We start from the raw sequence: 20,592 nt of genomic DNA on the forward strand, positions 1-20,592 counted from the left end.
GATCACAACATTCTCGGGTCAAGGATGCTGCTGTGGGCAGCGACACGGAGCCTTGGCAAGAGGACAAACTGATCCTGAGCCAAAACTGCAGCCAGGAAAGGGGACGGGAACAGTGGACACAATATTCCTGTGGCAGGGATGAGTAAGGGAGCCACCTGCATTTCATCCTGCCAAGTCCAGAGCAACCCAAGATGATGCCTTCCCTGCCCCGAGCCAAATAACATTCAAAGGCGCTGGGAACGACAAAACCGCTGCTTCTGAAAAAGCAGAAAGTTCGGGCAGCAAAGCGCAGGTTTGAGGGTGGATTCCCATATCCAAAGGGCGCCTCGTCTCCGGGACCACACGGGAGAAAGGCGGGCAGGGCTGGGAACCACCACAAAACCAGAACTACAAAGATCTTGTGTTTTATTAAGCCAGTCGATGTATTCAATCCCGGTTGGATGATACCGCAAGGGCCCAGAGCTCCAACTCACCCCAGCCGGGTCCCATCAGCCCTGGGCAAGAGCCACCCAAGCACAAATACACACGCTGGGCTTTTTTCTTTTTTTTTGTGCTACAAAATTAGGACTGAGGGAGAGCTGATTGTCCCTCGCCCCGCACTGAGCTACAGCCTGTCCCTAACGCAGACGGCGGCTGGACCAGCGACATGGGACCCTGTGCCAACCCTCCCGCCTTCCTCCGTTCTCCGCTTCCCCACCCAGGCTCTGCGAGACAGCGAGAAGGGGGGGAAAAAAAAAAAGAATAAAGCCAGGATGCAAGCAAAAACACCAGGCGTTGCAGACGGCGCTGAGCCAAGTGGGGATGGGAGCAGATGGCAGCTGCTCGGCACAGCCCGTGAAACCCAAGCCAAAAATCCAAGCGCCGGTGAGTGTGTCCACCCCGGGGCACCGAGATGGCCCCTGCGGAAAACCTGGCGAGCCCCGACCCCCAGAAACTCGCGCCGGGTCACCCAGCGCCTTCCGAGAGCTCAACGTGGTGGTAACAAAAAGAAAAAAAAAAAAAAACCCAAGAAACACGCAAAAATACATTAAACCCCAAAGCTTTTGGCCCATGGGATTGTTTTTCGCTCTCCTCCCAGCGCAGCGGGCGGTGGGGACAGCTGGGGGTGGGCTCGGGGAGCTGGGACAGAACCAGCACCGTATGGCGCTGCCAGCTACGCCGTTTGCAGCTCCCGGCAGCACCGGCGCGCTGCAGCAGCATCTCGGGGAATCGGAGCGGCGTACAGGGCCCCACGGAGCCTTCCCACCGACCTCGTGTTTTCTTTAGCCCTGGAGAAGCGCTCGGCCCCAGCGAGTGGCCCGGCAGGCCGGAGAAACTGGCCTCCGTCTTTTGGCAACTGGGCTGGGATTTGGAGGCGACGCAACAAATCCCGGGTGGGACAAACTGGCACAGGCCCTGGGACGGGGTGGATCTGCATCAACTCACAGCCGGGGAGGGGACCCCAGTGCAGAAAGCATCTTCCTTCACCCCAATCTCAAAGACACCAAGCGGAGCCTCCGTGAGAAGGCAACACTTGCCTCCTCCTCTCCTGAGGCCGCTGTGTGGCTTCGCTGCTCCAAAGCTTTGAAGTCTCCTGCTTTTTCATCTTTGTGTATCAGGGTGGGGATGTACATCCAAAAAAAAAAAAAAAAACCAACCAAAAAGCTGCTCAGGTCCTCAATCACAGCTGCATGTTCTGCAGAGGAAGAAGGTGGCACAGGGACCTTGCAGGTGCCTTTTCTAAGGTTACGATCCCCACTCAGCGCAGTGGTGCCACAGGCTGAATGATACCACTGGGCAGTGATTGCAACTCCCCGTTGAAGGGCTGAGGCTTTTTCCTCATCTCCAGGTATGCAAAGCTTCAGGGTAATATTAAAACAACTCCTCAGAGCAGGGCACTTACTAAGGGGTGGTTATGAGGGATGTGAGACAGAAAGAAGCCTCCAATTTTGCTGTGGGACCCCTCCGAGGGCTCCGCTGCAGCTCTGCGACATCTTACTACAGAAAGAGCAAGTTCATTTACTTTTGTTCTTCAACTGATTCAGGAGGTGGGGGGCCTGTATCAACCCATCTTCTGACAGCACTAACCCCACCTCAGCTCCCTGCGCCTCGGGCAGCCAGGAAACTGTTGGACGGAAACAATAACGAGCAGGACAGACATTCCCCTTCGGTTGCTGCTTCATTTTTCTCCCCTCGAGATCCAGCTGTGGCCGAGGGAATACCTGGCCCAGAGCAAAGCTGAGGAGCATCTCCACCTCCTCGTTGTCTTGATTTCAGCAGAGCGATGCTCTTTTCTTTACCAACCACGTGTACTACGCAGCCAGACGGGACGGACAATCCTCTCGGGATACACGAGCCTCAGTTTGAGTGGAGCTCTGGGAAGGAGCTGCACCCTGCAGCCCCTCTGACGTGCTTTGCAGCAAGCAGGTGCACGGTTTTCTTAAGCAGCAGACAAAAAAAAAGCAGAGTCCACCAGCGATGCATCCCCCAGAGCCCGGCTTCCCCGGATGAGGAATGTATTTCAGCACACGCAAGCAGCAGCACATTCCCCAAGGCAGCAGAAGAGGACAAGACTCTGCTCTCCGCTTCGCCACACTGCTCTGGCTCATGCACTGAAGGACAAGTCCAACAAGATGATTCTCTTCTCTCTTCCTACCCCATCAAACAAAAATAATGAGCTAGACAAACAAACGACTTTCAATAAAAACACTGGCAGCACCGGAGGAAGGAGTGACAAGCTTCCCAGCCCGTCCCAGATCTCTCAGAACCCTCAGGATGAGTCAGTCTTCGACCTGCCGTTCTGCTTCTGTTGTTTCCTTGGCTTGGCCTAGAAAAGCACGGTGAGTTTCAGGAGAAGCTGCAGAAGGAAAAAGCGGTGAGGAGACCCTGCCAATCTGCCTCCCTTCACCCGCCTCTCGGCTGGAACGGAAAGCTCAGCACTTCTCTCTGCTGCGCTACAAGGCAGGAACTGAAACTGGAATAGAAATGAATCCTCTGGGACTCGTGCTGGGTTTTTTCAGTTTTTACCTGAAAACAAGGAACATCCTGCCGCTCCAGGACAACGCATCATGCTAGAAAGTCTGCACAGAGTATGTTACTTGCCTTTCCATATTATGCCCCTTTTGTAGCAGCTTCTGACTGGCGCACGTGAAAAACACGCAGATGTAGAAGACTAGTGGTTTTTACTTTGCATAGCTGCTGTTGGTTCGTGTGGATGGAGACGTCCATTTCTTGAGTACATCGACACCGATGAAGCACAGAGGATGCCCAGCCCGTCTCCCACCGCTCGGCTGTCCTGGGAGCCACCCGCTGCTTCACGTCCAAGCCATCGGCACGTGGCGGGATATCAGACACAGGTCGCTCGAGATGCTGTTAGGATGGAGGTCTGAAAGGTCCATTCCAGGTCTCATGGGGAATGAGCTCTTCCAGTGTCCGTCCAGGTAGCATCGCCCCTTCTTTTCGGGATGCTAAAATCACTGAACGACTTGCGAGCTCAGTCCTGTGCTGCCTTTGCCTGCCCTGGAGCGGAGTGAGGAGGGGGGATGCGAACACTCGCGTTCTGCCGCCCTCTCTAGCACAGTGGAGCAGCAGGTGGAACAGCCAGCAGGTGGAACAGCCAGCAGGAGAGACAATGGCTTTGAGATCCTCCTTCCTCCTCCACACCTCACGGAAAGATTTAGGAGCGGGGGAAAAATAAAAAAGAAAAAAAAAACAAAAAGAAGAGGCATTGGGTCCTTCGGAGACGTCTGCTCCGTCCCAGGGTCACAGCGCTCATGCCAAGCGGTTGAGCCTCATCCGTCTTCTCTCTCTCCCAGCAGCTCCGCTGGATCCCACTCCTTTTCTCCAAGATCTAACGCTGGAAGCAGAGCAGGAGGCACTGGGGAAGGAGGAACAGGGTCCTTGTCACCTCTCGTGCAGCCCAGCTGACCTCGTGTTGTTCGTGAAGCGTGCGGCTTGTAGGGAGAGCAAGGATGCGCTTCGGGCCCAGGGGGGCACTTGAGGCCGCTGTCTCCTTGCAGGCCAACATCCCCATGCACTGAGCCCGCTCCACAGGGAACAGGGAAGGAAATAAATATGCTTGTTCAAAGAAAAAGAAAATTATATTAAGAGCTTTCCCCCCCTTTTAAATAGCACGTTTCCTATTCTCTCTGCCATCGGAAGAGTATCCAGAACCCCAAAGGAACTCCACTAAACTAAGAAATAAAAGGAAAAAGCCCTTGAAAAATAATTAATTCAAAGGAGGAGGGATAAAAAAAAAAAATCTGCTTTCCTGTCACCAGATTGCCAAACAAGAGCTAAACACTCTTTGGATCTTCTTTTCCAAGCTGGGAGGGCTCCATTTCTGGTTCAGTTCCATTTCAGTCCAGGCTTCCGAAGCCGCTGCCGCTCTCAGCTGCCGGAGCGAGCTCTGGGGAGGGATGGGGTGACCGACCCGCCGCCCGGCTCTGGCCCATCTCTGCGGGCGGGAGAAGGGCAGAGCTCTGCCCGCCCGCGCCGAGGTGCCTCTCTCTTCTCAGAGCAGTTGGCGCCGTCGGAGATGTACAGCCATCTGGTTGGGTGCAGGTGGAGGTGTCTGTGTGCGTGCCTCAATTGCCTTTTGTTTTGGTTTGGTTTTTTTCCTTGTTTTGTGGGGTTTTTTCTTCGTTTTTTTTTCTTTTTTTTTCTTTTTTTTTTTTTGTAGATATTTTTCTTATATTTTTGCTGCTGCCGCTGCTTCTTCATGTCTAAGTGTCGCCCGGATTTTTGTTTCCTTTGTTCAGACGCTGCACGTTCCGAGAGGGGGAGAGAAAGGTACACCAACCCGACACCTTTCTGAACATCAGCCCATCTCTTTCCACTGCTTGTAGAACTCCAGAACGTTTTTTATTTCTACGCTGGCATTGGCGGCTGCCTGGATGGCAGACTGCAAGCAAGCAGAGACAAAACAGGTTATTTTTTTCTTGCCTTGTCAAGAGGTTGGCCCTTCACAACCTAAAAGGCCCATTTGTCCTTCATGCCAAAGTTGCTCTGGCACGAGAGGTCTGCACAGACACGCTGATTACTTCTCTCACTCTGCACCACGAAAGCACGACAAATCAAGGGCCTTCAAGGAAATAGGAACCATGACATATAAACTAAATTTGGGAAATCCAGGACAGCTATTATTCAAAGCATAAAACATTAAAAAAAAAAAAAATCTCTTGCCAATCAACCAGATTTTAATCTTGCCAGGAAGGCGAAGGGCTCAGCTGAGCCAGGCAAAGAGCTACTGACCTGCATGGGTGCTGAGAACGCGCTCCGGTCCTCCAGCTGAAAGCCTGTGACGATGGTGACCATTCCTGCGGTGTCATCCTCTCCGTTTCCTTGGGACACGGTCAGTTGTTTGCAGCTGTCCAGGATTTTATAGAGATTCCTGCCACACAGACGCAAGAAAAGAGAAACAGAGGGGAAAGTCAGAGGGAAGATGACTTGTTTGTGTACAAGATCACCTGGAGGGGTTGAACAGACGGAGATGAGGTTCTGATGTGGTTTAGCGGTAGACTTGGCAGTGCTGGGTTAACGGTTGTACTCAATGATCTTGATAGTCTCTTCCAAAAAAATGCTGCTAGGATTCTATTCTATTATTCTATATATGCTCAGGAGGACACCTGGAAGGCAGGACTGTTTCTCCATTGCCTGTTGAGGGCTTTTCTGAGACCCTTCTTAGCGCAAGATGCACAGATGGATGCCCTAAAACTCTGTCTAGGGAATTTGAGAATTACTCACATTGGGCATCAAATCAAGCAAGCTGTGTGATGGGTCCCAGTGCCAGCACCTCCCCAAAGCCGCCTGCTGGGAATCAGGCTCAGACATCTCCATCATCTTACCAGGCATCTAAATCTTGTCTCTTCAATTTGTGCCTCTCAAAGCTCTTCCCCACATCTTTCTGGCAACGAATGTACCTAAGGAAAGATCAGAGTCACTGAGCTGACATGGAGACCGTCACACATCGAAGTCTACACCCCACTGCATGGGCTGCAGGATCCTTTCACAGACCTGGCTTTTATCAGCCAAATAATATCTACACGCTTGCCCAAGGAATCCCCCATGAAATTCCTTTGATAACCTCCCCTGTCCCATCACCAACCCTGTGTGAAGTTCACAGGTGTTTCAAAGGCCCCCAGCCCTGACACAGGCCCTGAAGACGCAGTTTGTCTTCACAGAAGCACAACTGTTTGTCTTTCTACTGCTAACGCAGGCAGTAAAGCTCTTCCAGCACTCTCCATGTATCAGTAAAAGGTACCACTCAGTTTTACACTTGGATAAAGAGATGAAACTCCCTCTGCTCCTCAGAAGCAGCGACATTTCATGGCCGTGCAGCAAGTACGAGCGCATCTGGAAAACCAGCTGCCAAATCTGTTACGTCACCATCCTCCCTCTTGCCAAGCGCGTTCCTGAGGCCTGGCTTCCCTTGGCGCGCTCCACACTCAGGTCCAGGGGATGCACATCCTGCCCCCACTATTGACACCTTCCACCCCAAAATACACCCCTTCCAAAACCAAGGGCAAATTGCATCACTCTGCCACTCTCACCTGTTTCCCTTTTTAAATTCTGCCTCCAGATACCGGATGCTGTCCCGAGCACCTGCGTTCTCCTTTTTCAGGAAGTCTAAGCCATCAATCACTAACAGAAATAAAGAAAAAAGAAAAGCAAAAACATCTGACTTAGAGCTATACTTCCGCACACCAATCTAGATGTGTCAAGAATTCCTGTCTGGCACACTGCAGCAGCGGCTGCCACAGGAGGCAGACGAAGCAGAAGGTGAACAGGGTGTCTCTCTTGCCAGCGGTTCTTTGCTACACTATGTGGGATTCCAAGCTTGAGTCACACATAAAACAGGCCCCAAACTACTGATCCTTTATAAACATGGACAACAGCAGCAAGAGAGAAAGCCACCTGCTTCCTTACGAGGAGGGAATGAGGCACAAGCAGGCTGAAAAGGAGTTCCCGTACCTGTTCGAGGGATAATGATGATGAACCTCCCGCTGGCGGCCAGCTGCTTGACAACAGCCAGGTGCTGGCAGAGGGCCTGGGTGTCCGGGACAAGATAAGGTGACATGGCCGACTGTGCTTTGGGCTGCTGGAGACTCCCCTCCAGCTGAGAAACCTCCAGCTGAAAACAAAACGCAGGCACAGAGACACTTGCTTCACATTGATGCTTAAACAAATGATCGAACAGGGCAAGACTTGCCCTGCAAAGCTCCATCAGGACTTTCCAACCTCCCGGCACTCGGAGCCGAGGGCTGGATGGAGCCAGCAGGTCAGAGGGGTTGATCATCTCACTGGACACTGGGGTGCAGCCCCACCTGAGGATTGGGTGCAGTTTTGGGCACGTCAATATGGGAACGACATCAAGCTATTGGTGTGTCCAGAGGAGGGTGACCACGATGGTTAAACACCTTGAGGGTGGGAATTAGGAGGAGCAGCTGAGCTCCTTCCTCAAGGGGTCAGCAGAGGTGCTGATCTCCTCTATCTGGTGACTAGTGATAGGACACAAAGAAATGGAATGAAGCTGCATCAGAGGAATTTGGATTTGGAGAGCAGTGAAAAGGGAGCTGGGGGTCCTGGGGGACAGCGGGATGAGCATGAGCCAGCACTGGGCCCTCGTGGCCAGGAAGGCCAATGGGACCTGGGAGGGATCAGAAGAGGGGTGATCAGTAGGTCAGAGAGGTTCTCCTGCCCCTCTGCTCTGCCCTGGGGAGGCCGCAGCTGGAATATTGTGTCCAGTTCTGGGCCCCTCAGTTCCAGCAGGACAGGGAACTGCTGGAGAGAGTCCAGCGCAGCCACGAAGATGCTGAAGGGAGTGGAGCATCTCCCTGTCGAGGAAAGGCTGAGGGAGCTGGGGCTTTCGAGGTCCCTTCCAATCCCTGACATTCTGCAATTCTGTGAAGTCCACGCTGGACATTAGGAAAAAGTTCTTCACCAAGAGGGTGGCTGGTGACTGGAACAGGCTCCCCAGGGAAGTGGTCACAAGCCTGTCAGAGTTCAAGGTGCATCTGGACAACGCTCTTGGGCACATGGTTTTTGGTAGCCCTGGGAAGAGCATAGAGTTGGACTTGATGATCCTTCTGGGTCCCTTCCAACTTGAGATATTCTGTGAGTTTGTCTTTGCAGAGCAGACTTACTGCCCCTGTGTGGGATGGGAGCAGAGAGCTCCCCTTTCCCTTCCCACTTTCAGACCTTTCGGCCACAACCCTGCCAGGTTTCAGGCTGGAACCAGCATCTCCTACCTGCAGTCGGAGCTGAGCCATATCTCTCATTAGCCTGTTCCGACGAGCTTCCTCTGCAGCCTAGTTACAAAAACAAACTTCCATGTCAATTAGCAGAAAACACACAAGCTGACACCAGCACATGCTTCAAGAAACAGGGTGAAAAGGGGACACTTGAGTAGCTTTGGGGATGAGAACAGGAACAAAACATTCACCACCCACCAGGTAACTGTGGTTAGAGTTACAATCTAATAGTGATCTACTGGAAATTGTGCTAAGTACAGAGAATTAGCCCAACTCACCATGTGAAACTGGGCTTGGGCCTGGTGCAGCAAGTTGTCTTGCTCCGACTGTGCTATGCTGATGAAGATCCCAAGCTCCGCGTTGAACTGCAGGATGCTGCCTTGCAAGTGGGTAATGAAGTGGCCGAAGCTCCGAATGCAGCAAATCCGAACAACAGACTGCAAAGAAGCAGATGGGCAATCACATCACGGCCGCACCTCCCCGCGGCGAGGGTAACTGGGCCGGCTCCAACCCTATAGCTCACGCTTTTGGAAAAGGCAGAAACAGAAAAGCCCCAAACAAACAAACGACAACAAAAAAACCCAACCCAAACCTAAACCAAACCACAAAGGAAACATTTCTGATGGAAATGTGCTTCTGAATATAGAGACATGTGGAGAGGGCTGTGGCAAAGCCCACAGTTGGCCAGAAAGCTTAGAAGTGCTTGCAATCTGGGTTTCCCCAACTCAAGAAAACCTCAGAAAAACATCCACAGGCTCTCCCCCACTAAATCTCTGCTCAAGCCCTCAGCGCTGGGAAAAGGAATAAAAGAACACAACAAGCCTTTGTGCTTGGGAAAGCAGAGAGAAGTGCTCTGTGAAGGCACAGGGTGCCACGTGAGGTAAGACTGCGCCAACTTCTGCATGTACTAGAGAAGGATCACAGGAAACTCCAACCAAATCCCCTTCATTCAAGGCAGGGCGGAGATAATGACGCTTCTGCCCAGACACGGAGGTCAGGAGACTTCACACAGCAAAACTGTCAACATGTGACTGCGCTTCCTTTCATAATGACTCTGACAGGGAAGGCATTGTTTTCAAAACGCTGATTTTTTGACAGACCGACGACTGCAGCAACCACCAATAACATGAACCCACCTCAGACTCAATAGTTTTAATCAGTTTGGGGTCTTTTTTTGGCAAGAAAGAACCAGATCTCCATCTGCACCTCCAGAAAGGGAAATGCAGGATCTTCCCCGACTCACCTCCTCAACCGCTGAGAAAATGGGCCGGTCCTGCTCAAAGTTAAACCTCTTGTGTGCATTTTTCAGAGGGGGAAGATTTCGCAGGGCCACATCTTCTGGGAGGAGCAAGTTGGCTTTCAGGTCTGGGAGCTCAGCACCGCTCAGAATGTCCTTGACTTCATTACACAGGGCCAGCCCTGGAGAGGATGGAGGGGAACACAGCAAAATGTGGTGATTTAAAGAACTGATGCGGCGACAGAGAAAACCTGCTTTAAGGCACACAATCCATAATGATCAGAGGTTTTAAATTACACGTGTACTGCGAGCGAGTGTTGGAGGAGAAACATTCCCATTCATTCCAACAGAAAAGCATCTCTGTTTAAACTATGCTTCTCAGGAGCCATGGGGACCTTTAGGTTGAGGTACAGAGCATATCACAAGCATTCGGAGTTTAAAACTCGTTTCCACGATTGCCATGACAAAAATCATACCCTTACTTATGATCTTGACAGGCAGTTTTAATCCTGTTGACCACACAAGCTTTCAGTTTATTGTCAGCCATATATAATGCATCAATAGAGCTAAAGTCTACGGGACAGAATTTAACTGGAATGGTGTTTAAACACAAAACCAACACATGCGTGATGTCACTTCCCATTGTGCTCATAAGCAAACTGCTACTGGCAAATCTCTTGCCACGGGATCCACCACACACACGGGAATCTCCAATGACCAGGCTGGCTCAAACGTTACGTGGCCACGTCCTTCTCCAGTACCTGATTCCTGCAGGTCGGCAGCAGAAGGCAGAAGGTTGAGGAGCACAGACAGCCTGTTCCACAGGCTCTGGGAGCTCTGCAGGAACAGAACACAAAATGTCAAGACAGATGTATGCAATAACCAGGCCACTTGGGCTTTCCAGCATCTTTTCCAGACCTCAGGTTGCTTTAGAAAGAGTAAACTTCACTACGCTTCTGTTGCGGTTCAGCCTGGCAGGCAGCTAAACACCACCGAGCCGCTTGCTCAGTTCCCCTCAGCGGGATGGGGGAGAGATTTGGAAAAAAAGGTAAAATTTGTGGGTTGAGATAAAAACAGTTTAATAGGACAGGAGAGAAAATAATAATACAAAGAAACATCATCAACAAAACAATTGATGTACAATGCAATTGCTTACGACTTGCTCCCCGATGCTCTGCCAGTCCCCGAGTAGTGGCCCTTGCCCCCCACCAGCTCCCCCAGGTTTCTGCTCAGCGTGGCATCATATGGTCTGTAAGATCCTTTTGTTCAGTTGGGGTCCCCGCTGCATCCCCCCCCAGCTTCTTGTGCACCCCCACTCTTCTCATTGGCAGAAGAAGCTGAAAAGTCCTTGACTTAGTGCAAGCCCTACTCAGCAACAACTAAAACATCCATGTGTTACCAACATTATTCGCATCCTAAATCCAAAACACAGCACTAGAAGAAAACTACTCTATCCTAGACGAAACCAGGACAACTTCTTAGGTCAAGATTATCTTAATTCAGCTGGTGGGGTATTTAACATCATCATCTTCTGTCCAGAACTGGGACAGTGGCTTCAATGTGCCCTTGGAAGCCCAGCCCAGAGTGAAAAATGCAATGAGATATAACAAGGGCATGTGTAGAGTCCTGTGTCTGGGCAGAAATAACCCCAGGTTCCAGTGTAAGTTGGGGAATGAGCTGTTGGAGAGCAGTGAAAAGGGAGCTGGGGGTCCTGGGGGACAGCGGGGTGACCATGAGCCAGCACTGGACCCTTGTGGCCAGGAAGGCCAATGGGACCTGGGGGGGATTAGAAGGCGGGTGGTCAGTAGGTCAGAGAGGTTCTCCTGCCCCTCTGCTCTGCCCTGGGGAGGCCGCAGCTGGAATATCGTGTCCAGTGCTGGGCCCCTCAGCTCCAGCAGGACAGGGAACTGCTGGAGAGAGTCCAGCGCAGCCACGAAGATGCTGGAGGGAGTGGAGCATCTCCCTGCTGAGGAAAGGCTGAGGGAGCTGGGGCTCTGGAGCTGGAGAAGAGGAGACTGAGGGCTGAGCTCATTCATGGGGATCAATATGGAAAGGGGGAGTGTCAGGAGGATGGAGCCAGGCTCTTCTGGGTGACAACCAGTGACAGGACAAGGGGCAATGGGTGCAAACTGGAACACAGGAGGTTCCGCTTGAATAGGAGAAGAAACTTGTTCGCGGTGAGGGTGCCAGAGCCTGGCCCAGGCTGCCCAGGGAGGTTGTGGAGTCTCCTTCTGTGCAGACATTCCAACCCGCCTGGACACCTTCCTGTGTAACCTCAGCTGGGTGTTCCTGCTCCGGCGGGGGGGTTGCACTGGATGAGCTTTCGAGGTCCCTTCCAACCTCTGACATTCTGACATTCTGTGATTCTATGACCAAGCAGACGCAGCCTCAGACCGAAGTCTGAGCAGTTCCCACCTGAGCACACATGATGATGAGGTCTGTGTTTGTCCTCAGCCAGTCCAGGAACACCTTGACAGTGAGAAGCAGCCCTTCGTTGGTCACGATCTCCAGCTTCTCTTGAAGGGATCGCTCGTTTCTGCAGGATTTGTAACTCGAAATGCTCTCCTCCGATTCAGACACATCATCTGGAAAATGAAAAGCAAAGCAGGATGGCAGGCATGAAACCCCTCGAGAAACCAAGCCATACTGGCATGAGAACAACGCTGCGTTGGGAAGAGTTGAGTTGAACTTCTCGGTGCCTCCGAGCATCCCCACAAAACCAGTGCCCCATCCTGTGCTGTTTGTAGGAGCGTATCACTGTTCCATTTTATTCTGGGTTGAGAGAAGATTGCTAAACCTCCCTGTGAAAGCTACCTGAGACCCGAGGTCAAGGCAGCAGCAAGCAGGGAATCGACGACATTTCACTACAGTCTCTTATTTTAATTGCACAGTCATTTCTGCCATTCATTATCATTTAATAAACCCTCACAATCAAAAGAGAGGAAGTAATTTATTCAGAAACATCCCTGAGTGTTAAGACTAGTTAAAATAGCTCCAGTTTGGAAACAGCACAGCTGAGGCAAGGAGAGCTCAAAGCTAAAAAGCACAGGGGTTAATTCAACCCCTCATTTCTACATCTATAAAGGTATCGTGGCCACACTATTCAAATACATTCCTGGAGCGGCAACATCTGTGTAACCCATAGAAAGAAAATGTTAAACAGAACGAAATTAATTTGTTTCTTCCTTTACCCTCATCTCTTTCAAGTGGGTAGGAAGCAATGCCAGGAGCCAGTAAAAATTAACATGATCTAATATTCCCTCTTCAAATCCTGAACGTTGCCAGGGCCGCAGGCCCACTGAATTTGGCAGCACGACGCAAAAAACGCTTCCTTGCTTCAGGGAAGTTGGGAGGAATGACAAACAAGACCAAACAGGCCCATGTGGTTTTATCTGAAATATGGACAATTCCACGTAGTGCAGCAGATCTCCTTTTCAAGCGTTTGTTTTTTTTTTTTTCCCAGATCATGACTTGGTTGCACAGCGATACAGATGTGGCAGCTCCACCTGCTGTGGATCTGCAGTTCGGTGCAGCCCGGAGCGCTCAGCAGGTCACAGAGAGGAGCCCTCGACTCGTCCCACAGACACCCAGGTCACATCTAACACTGTGGGAGCTTTTCAGAGCTGATAATCTGACACCTGATAATCGATGCCTTCCTGGGCTGTGTCTGCACTGTCCATCACCAGAGGCGCTAGGAAGTGTCTGATTACAGCGATTTCACATGGGAAAAAGGAAAAGAATCCAAATTTTTAATACCTGCTGGAATTATCCTCTGTATTATCAGAGCTGCTCAGCATTTAGCCAGCTGAGCAGAACAACAGGTAATGCTAGTTGGCTGCAGGTGTTACCTTTGCTCAGTGCACGTATTCCTGGATGTCAGGCAATATGAGTAAAGCTCCTCCTTCAGAAAACACCCAGCCCCAAATCTGACGAGTATTTGCTGCTCCTCCAAACCTGGCCAAAGGAGAACTTGCACCATAGGAAGGGATGGATTTTAGCCAACAGACTGCTACACCTTACAATATTCTACAGAGAACTGCAACAACAACTATTTGGAATGAAGTCACTGATCCTTACCTTGCTCTGCCAAGCTGGGCTTCTCTAGATCTCCATTGACACACGGTTTGCTTTCGATTCCATCCTTCAGGACAGGCGGCTCACTGTTGGGTTTCAGAAGGATGTTGCTGAAAGTGGGAGCCAAGCGAAAGCAGCGTTTGGTCTGAAACAGCTGGGTGGACATGGCCTGGAGGTTACTGGCTATGCTCGCGTCATTAGCACTCAGGGATGCTGGCCCATTGACGGCCGGGTCCACAGCCTCGCTTTTAGAAACACTCGGGCTCTTGGAGTCCCCCAGTCCGCTGCCATCCACACAGTTTTTTAAGGCCTCCTTGGGCCCACTTTTGCCTCGGCCGCTTCCCTCCTCACCCGGCTCATCCTCCATGTCCTCCAAGTCGGAGCGAGATTCTTGGCTGTTCATGTCAGAGTCCGTCTCCACATCAAAAGCAGCTTCTGCTTCCACGTCACTCTTCTCTGAGCCGCTTTCTGAGCCATCGCTGCCCTTTGTGGAGCCCTGGCTAGAGTCCGAATCGAAGCCCTCGCTCAGGTCACTCTCATCCACCTTCTGGGGGTGGCGGCGGCGACGCAAACAGGAAAGGCGTGAGTATTTCTTGCTTTTCTTGCAGTCATTCTTCCGCTGCTCTTCGCTGGGCTGATGATTTGCCACGTGGGCTTCAGCTTCCTTCTCAATCGAGTTCAACGGCTCCCGTGGCTCCTGGTCATCTGCAGGCATTCAAAATGAGACCACAAGTTAAGAAAGTCACAGAATCACAGAATCACAGGATGTCAGGGGTTGGAAGGGACCTCAAAAGCTCATCATCCAGTCCAATCATCCTGCTGTCCCTCAGGACCCCCAGCTCCCTTTTCACTGCTCTCCAACAGCTCATTCCCCAACTTACACTGGAACCTGGGGTTGTTCCTGCCCAGACACAAGACTCTACACTTGCCCTTGTTATATTTCATTACATTTCTCCCCGCCCAACTCTCCAGCCTGTCCAGATCTCTGGATGGCAGCACAGCCTTCCAGTGTCAGCCACTCCTCCCAGTTTGGTGTCACCAGCAAACTTGCTGACAGTTGCTCTATTCCCTCATCCAAGTCGTTGATGAATATATTGAATAGGACTGGTCCCAGTACCGACCCTTGAGGGACTCCACTAGATACAGGCCTCCAAATGGACTCTGCCTCATTGACCACGACTCTCTGGCTTCTTTCCTTCAGCCAGTTCCCAGTCCACCTCACTATCATGCAGTCCACACTTCCTCAGTTTAGCAGCGAGGATGCTGTGGGAGACTGTGTCAAATGCTTTACTGAAATCGAGATAGATCGCAGCTGTGCTGCTCCGTTATCAGCAGCCTCAGTGCTGAATGCTGCCAGAGCAGTAGAAAATCTTTTTCCCCAGCTTTTCTTTCCCCAACTTTCTTTTCCCCAGCCTGAGAGCCAAGCGAGCCACCAAGCAGGGCAAGGGCGTGCGCTCGATTAAACCAGCCACTCAACTGGGCTGAGTTGTCCTAATCCCTTCCGTGACCAACGTGCTCACAGCCTTTCCAGAAATCTCGTGTCACCCTGACAGCTTCAAAATCCATGCAGGGGAGGAGTTTTCATTGCTGCTTTCGACCAGGAAAACTCTTGCGTTCTGTGGAATGCTACAAATTGACAGTGTGCAGGGAAAAGATTCAGCAGTTTTATTCTCTGCTCGTGTGCTGGTTTGACTGAAAATGGGTTAATTTTCCTCATGCAGTTACAAACCTTTCTTTTCCATAGCTCGCACGCTCATTATTTGGGCTTAGTTTGAGAACAAGAGACAACAGCCCAGCACAGAGTTAATGTTTGGAATTGCTCTGCTCTGAGAGCCAAGGACACTCTGAGCTCTGCCCACAGGTGTGAGGCAGCGAGGAAGGGGATGGACGGACAGAGCTGGACGGACACCCAGACTGAGCAATCAGAGTGTTCCAGCCTGTTAGTGTCATGCTAATTATTTAAGGAGAGTTGGGAACTTCCAGCTTTGGCCCTACTGATCTCTCTGGCTCTTCTCTCTCTCTCTCTCTCTCTGGGGTAGCCGGGGAGTTTCGGTCGGGATGTTTAGTTCGGCCTTTTGCCATTTTGCAGAGGCCTCTGGGCTTTTCTGCCTTCTTCTCTCTTTCCTCTCCCTGGGATCAGCTTTGGGACCAGGTGCCAGGTGCCGTTTCCTGGGACTGGCTGCTCAGCGTGTTCATGACGAATTGCCTTGAGTATCTCTTATTTCTATTTTATATATATATCTTTACTAGTAGCATATTAGTATTTTGTTATTTTATTCAACTGTGTTTATCTCAATCCAAGTTTCTCCCTTCCCTGTCGATTCTCTCCCCTATTGGAGTGAGTGAGTGTCTGTGTGGTTGTATTGCCAGCTCGAGTTAAACCATGACAGCTCAACAGGATCCCCTCAAAACTACAGATGTGGTTTTATCTGAGCAGAGATGAGGTTTGCTGAGCTGCCTCCACTGCTGTCCTGAGATTACCTCCCCAGTGGAGGAGAAAAGAGTCCAGTAAATAACAACACATAGAGGGACAGGACATAAGGAGCACAGGAGATACAGAAAGTAACTGCTTACCACAAGGAAAGCAACATTTTCATCCTGTGATGACTCCAATACTCACAGAGAGAGTCCAAGTGGAGACTGTCTCAGCAAATTACCCATCTTTGGGGATTTCAGCCCAGCAATCAAGGATCAAGAGGTCTCCAACACAAAACCCATGCCCAGAAGATTTAGGAAAGCAAAGTAAAAGTCAGCCCTACAGGCAGGCAACTGGGGAGACCCAGCTTAGACCGTCCCTACCCTCTTACCTGTGCCATCGCTCTGAAAGGCTGGGACTGGATTCTCCCCTTCTTCTAGTTCTGCCTGCAGGCGAATATTGACGTGATTGATCAGATGAGAGAAGAGGGCCAGCGTGAAAGCAATGGCTGCACTGTACTGCTTCGAACCTGCAACAAGACAGAGCAATGAGTTGAAGGAGACTGACCGCTGGTCCAAAACATGGATGCCAATTAAGACAACATCTTCAGCCTAATTGGACTGCGGAATGTTAATCACAACATTTCCGAACGGCTGAATAAAGCACTGGTTACCTGCCCTCTTGAGGCTGTGAACACTCATGAGGCAGATGATCACCATGCGAAAGATGAGGAGATCAGGAAGGAAGGAGTAGCCACTCTCATACTCTTCTTCATCTTCACTAGTTGAACTCAGATTAGGAGGAGAAGGCAGGTAGAACAAGCACAGGTTGAAATCCTCCAGCACAGACTGGCAGAGAGATGTCAGCTCAGAATCCAGAGAGCTTATCAAGAGGAAAAAATAAACAAGAATTATTATTCAAGATCCAAGCTCCTGACAATGGAAACTGAACCAACACAGGCAGTCAGGCTGTCCTTTAGCACCAGACAGGATGCAGCACCAGTGAGATGAATCAGATGACGTCTTCCTCTCCAAAGCTGCTAAACTAAAGACAAACAATAACTAGAGCACCTTCCTGCAAAGATGGGTCACCAAAAAATACATGACTTTTTCCCTGGGAGCTCAGGCAGTCACTGTTAAGACACACAGGGCACTTCAATGCTAAAGGCAGCAGAAGTTTTGGATCTGCTGCTCAGTTCAAGGGCTCCATTGCAGCACACATACTGGGGACTCAACTTTTCCTCTAACTTGCAGCCCCATAAGAATATTGCAAAATCCTCTGGAGCTTCAAAGGAAGCATCCATGGTATTCAGTATAACAAGAGTCTCTTAGTTACAAAATTAACCTGTCTCCAAAACATCTAGCAAATCCTTTTCAGGAGGCAATGTTCTTGGGAAATGGAAGTAATTTCCAATTTTCTTATGCTCTAAATATGCATTAAGCAGATATTAAACGAGCCTTGAACTTGTACCATGGTATAATTCAGTATTTGAAAGCTAACCCTATCCTGGGCTGCATTAGCAAGGGCACAGTCAGCAGGTTGAGGAAAATGATTATTCCTCTGTGTTTGGCACTCAGGAGAGGGCATCTGCTGTAACTGCATCCCGTCCTGAGGTACAGAAAAAAACCCCACAAAACCAAAAAAAACAATCCCCACCAAAACCAAAAAGAAAGACACTGACAAACTGGACTTAGTCCAGCAGAGAACTGTCAAGGAGAATGGAGAATGTGATGTCTAGAAGAGGCAAAGAGGAACGAGTTTGTTCAGTTTGAAAGACGGAGGGCTCAGGGGGTGTAATCGTCTGTTTTCAGATGCCGAATAGGTGGTTAGAGGACAGCACAAGCAAGAGGAAAGGAAACAACAGGTACAAGCTGCAGAAAAGGAAAAATGAGAATAGACGCAAGGAGAAAAGATACCAGAGTGAAGGTGGTCAGACACCGGAGGGGCCTAGATTGGTGTGGAATCTCTCCTTAAATCCATTTAGATTTGAATCTCCCATCACAGCGGATCCTGCTCTGGGGGAGGACCAGGTCCCTGCAAAGTCCCTTCCAACCGAAATGGTTCCAAGAGGAGTTTAACTGTGTATATAAGCCCTTTAAAACACCTGCTCTGTTTAAAGCAGTAAGAGGTTAATTTACAACCACACGAAACCTCCCAGCAGAGACAGCTAAAATCCAAGAAAAAAAAATAATCACGCAGCTGTACAAAGCTTTCCATTTATTCTAACAGGACAGGTTACGCTATTTGTTTCTTTAAACAAGGCATTTAGTTACAGAGTTCCAAACGCACACGTACAGGGGGTGACTGCTGCCCTGTCAGCCCAAACGCAGCGGCTTGCCAGGAAAAAGCATTTGCTGACTGAACAAGGCCAGAAAACACCAAAGGCAAAGCGCGGGGATGAGCTGCGACGCTCGGGAGCTCCACGTTCACTTAGCTACTGGCTTGATTTAGCCAGAGTCACAAAGTATTTAAGCCTTTGGTATTCCAGTCTCCATTAGAAGACAATCTTCTTCACCCTCCCTGCAGGGTTAGAAGACTAAAGTCTTGGACCTTTTGACAGAAACCCTCAGCGCAGGGACTGGTATCCTACAGTGTCTTCCAATTCTGAATGCTTGCTACTGTGAGTTATCAATAGAAGATATAATCTGCCGTAACCTTACCTGCTTTTTGGCTGCAGAAGACTCTGCAGGTACATAAAGCTCACCAGCAACCTCTTAATGTCTTTGCCTCTGAAAAGATGGAGAAGAAAACAAAGTAAAACAGGTACCGTGTCACAGAGACGGACTAGACTGTTAACAAAAGCTCTATTGATAGGTAAATCAGGGCTCAACTGAAAACTACATTCTGATAAAACTGGAGAAAAAGACAGCTTATACACTTCTAATTTTCACCAATATGCCTCAGTCCTCACAAACAGCCACCAGCTCCAGGGAAGGCGGAGGAATCTCTCACCTCAAACTCTACACCTGGCCAGCATTTAAGCTTTTCTCCTGAAATTATGACCCAAGAGATCAAGAATGGAATCCAGACTGGAGCTCTCGAAATTCTGGGAACAGTCACCGCCTCGAACGGGCCATGTAGCAGTTCCCACTTCCCAGAAAGACACTTTCAGCCCAGAGGATGACACTGCAAACCCCCAGCCTGCACTCCTCTCCTTTTCTTTTCTCTCTTACCGTTTCTTGCTCGGAGACAACCTCCTGGTTTCACATTTCTTCAACTGGTGATACATTTTGGCTGCTTTGTCATAGAGCCGCTTCAGGTTCCCATAGGCACCTTCAAAGGACACTTCAGACTGGATACTGAGATATCAAAACAGAACATGTCAAAAGTTACTTTCCCACAAGGTCGCTCATATTTTATGGTTTTAATTCAGCAGAATTATTCAGGCATCTAAGCAGGAAGACGGGTCCCTAGTGCTTTTGTTTGAATGTGCTGGGCCCACGTAACTCCCACTGATGTCTGCAGACCCCATTCCAAGCTGCACTGCAGCTCCATCTGCACCGTTTACATACCTTTCCCAATTTAGGCCTTAAGGCTGTGCTGAAATAACTGAATTCCACCCATCTCACTGCACAGGGTGCCTCAGCACCTCCATTCCCCTTCAAACCTGGCCCTCCAGCACAGGCAGAGGGGCTCAGATAAAACCCTGCCCTCCAAGTGCTGCCCCGCACGTGTATTTTGGCGACCAGCACTATGGTTTGGTTCAACCAAGTCTCTTTATTCCTATCAGTCCTGATAAACCCACCTCTCTTTCCCATTCCTCTGAAAACAGGAACAAGTCCGAAGTAAAGGAGAAGAGAATCTGGCACCAGCACCCCCAGTGACTGGATTCTCTGGCTAGAAAGCCAAGATCCTCGCAGACACTCACCAGCGTAAGTAGCAATAAGTCGCTTCCACATTGTAGTATTTGCTCCCTGCCAGCGTCCCCAGCTGGTTAAAGGGCATCCCTGTTGGGAAAGAGAGGGGCAATGGAGTGAACGCACAATTCTCCAACGGTCCTGCTAGAAAGCAGATCCTTTCCTTCTCACAACATCTCCACACCAGGAGGACAGGAGACGCAAACATCGGTAAAGCTGCAGTACAAAGGTCTGGGCTACTCAATCCTTTCACCACCTGCATTTTTTTTCTGTTTTATAGTGCTTAAAGATCCTCCCCACCTTCCTGCTAGTTATCTACATGAGAAAGCAGTGCAAACAATGCCTCTTCCTCTGCATTAATAACACCACGCCCTGGACTCTGGGATGGTGTACTTCTCTTGACGCAGACAGCATCTTATCAGCATCTAAGAGTTCTGCTCCATCTCACTGTGGTACTTAAATGTTTGTCACTTATTGGTATTTAGGATTGGCCTGTCAAACAACTCAGTGAGAACTCTGCAAAGACAGCACAGCGAAAACATTTTTCTGGAACTGGACACTTTTTGAGCTACGACAAGATCTCAACTCTCACCGCAATGTGTTCCCATAAGTAGTCACTTCTGAAGGAGAAAACAGCACGTGACATTTTTTTGCAGGTGTAAAAAGAGAGAGATGATCAGTAATGCTCTGCTCCAGTTTAGCTGGGACAGCTTAGCCAGACAAGCACAACTTTACCTCATCCGCACAAGTCTGAGGTTCTACAGGTTAACAGATGAT

At 50.0% G+C, this 20,592-nt stretch overlaps 1 protein-coding gene across 1 annotated transcript in view; it reads right to left on the reverse strand.

Annotated features, from left to right (window-relative positions):
* Window positions 1-388: 388 nt before the first annotated feature.
* SMG5 (SMG5 nonsense mediated mRNA decay factor) overlaps window positions 389-20,592 on the reverse strand; it is a 30,714-nt gene continuing 10,510 nt past the window's right edge. The window contains exons 7-22 of the mRNA XM_065653617.1: window positions 19,827-19,905; window positions 19,132-19,257; window positions 18,619-18,687; window positions 16,632-16,840; window positions 16,350-16,487; window positions 13,546-14,247; window positions 11,884-12,053; window positions 10,230-10,305; window positions 9,475-9,650; window positions 8,510-8,668; window positions 8,229-8,288; window positions 6,952-7,111; window positions 6,531-6,621; window positions 5,826-5,900; window positions 5,233-5,371; window positions 389-4,882 (exon numbers count right to left, since the gene is read on the reverse strand). Coding sequence (XP_065509689.1) covers window positions 4,799-4,882; window positions 5,233-5,371; window positions 5,826-5,900; window positions 6,531-6,621; window positions 6,952-7,111; window positions 8,229-8,288; window positions 8,510-8,668; window positions 9,475-9,650; window positions 10,230-10,305; window positions 11,884-12,053; window positions 13,546-14,247; window positions 16,350-16,487; window positions 16,632-16,840; window positions 18,619-18,687; window positions 19,132-19,257; window positions 19,827-19,905 — 2,513 coding nt within the window. The 3' untranslated portion in view covers window positions 389-4,798. The remainder of the gene's footprint in view (window positions 4,883-5,232; window positions 5,372-5,825; window positions 5,901-6,530; window positions 6,622-6,951; window positions 7,112-8,228; window positions 8,289-8,509; window positions 8,669-9,474; window positions 9,651-10,229; window positions 10,306-11,883; window positions 12,054-13,545; window positions 14,248-16,349; window positions 16,488-16,631; window positions 16,841-18,618; window positions 18,688-19,131; window positions 19,258-19,826; window positions 19,906-20,592) is intronic.

This window comes from Caloenas nicobarica, chromosome 31 (assembly GCF_036013445.1).
Source record: "Caloenas nicobarica isolate bCalNic1 chromosome 31, bCalNic1.hap1, whole genome shotgun sequence".
In the NCBI taxonomy this organism is placed as follows: domain Eukaryota; kingdom Metazoa; phylum Chordata; class Aves; order Columbiformes; family Columbidae; genus Caloenas; species Caloenas nicobarica.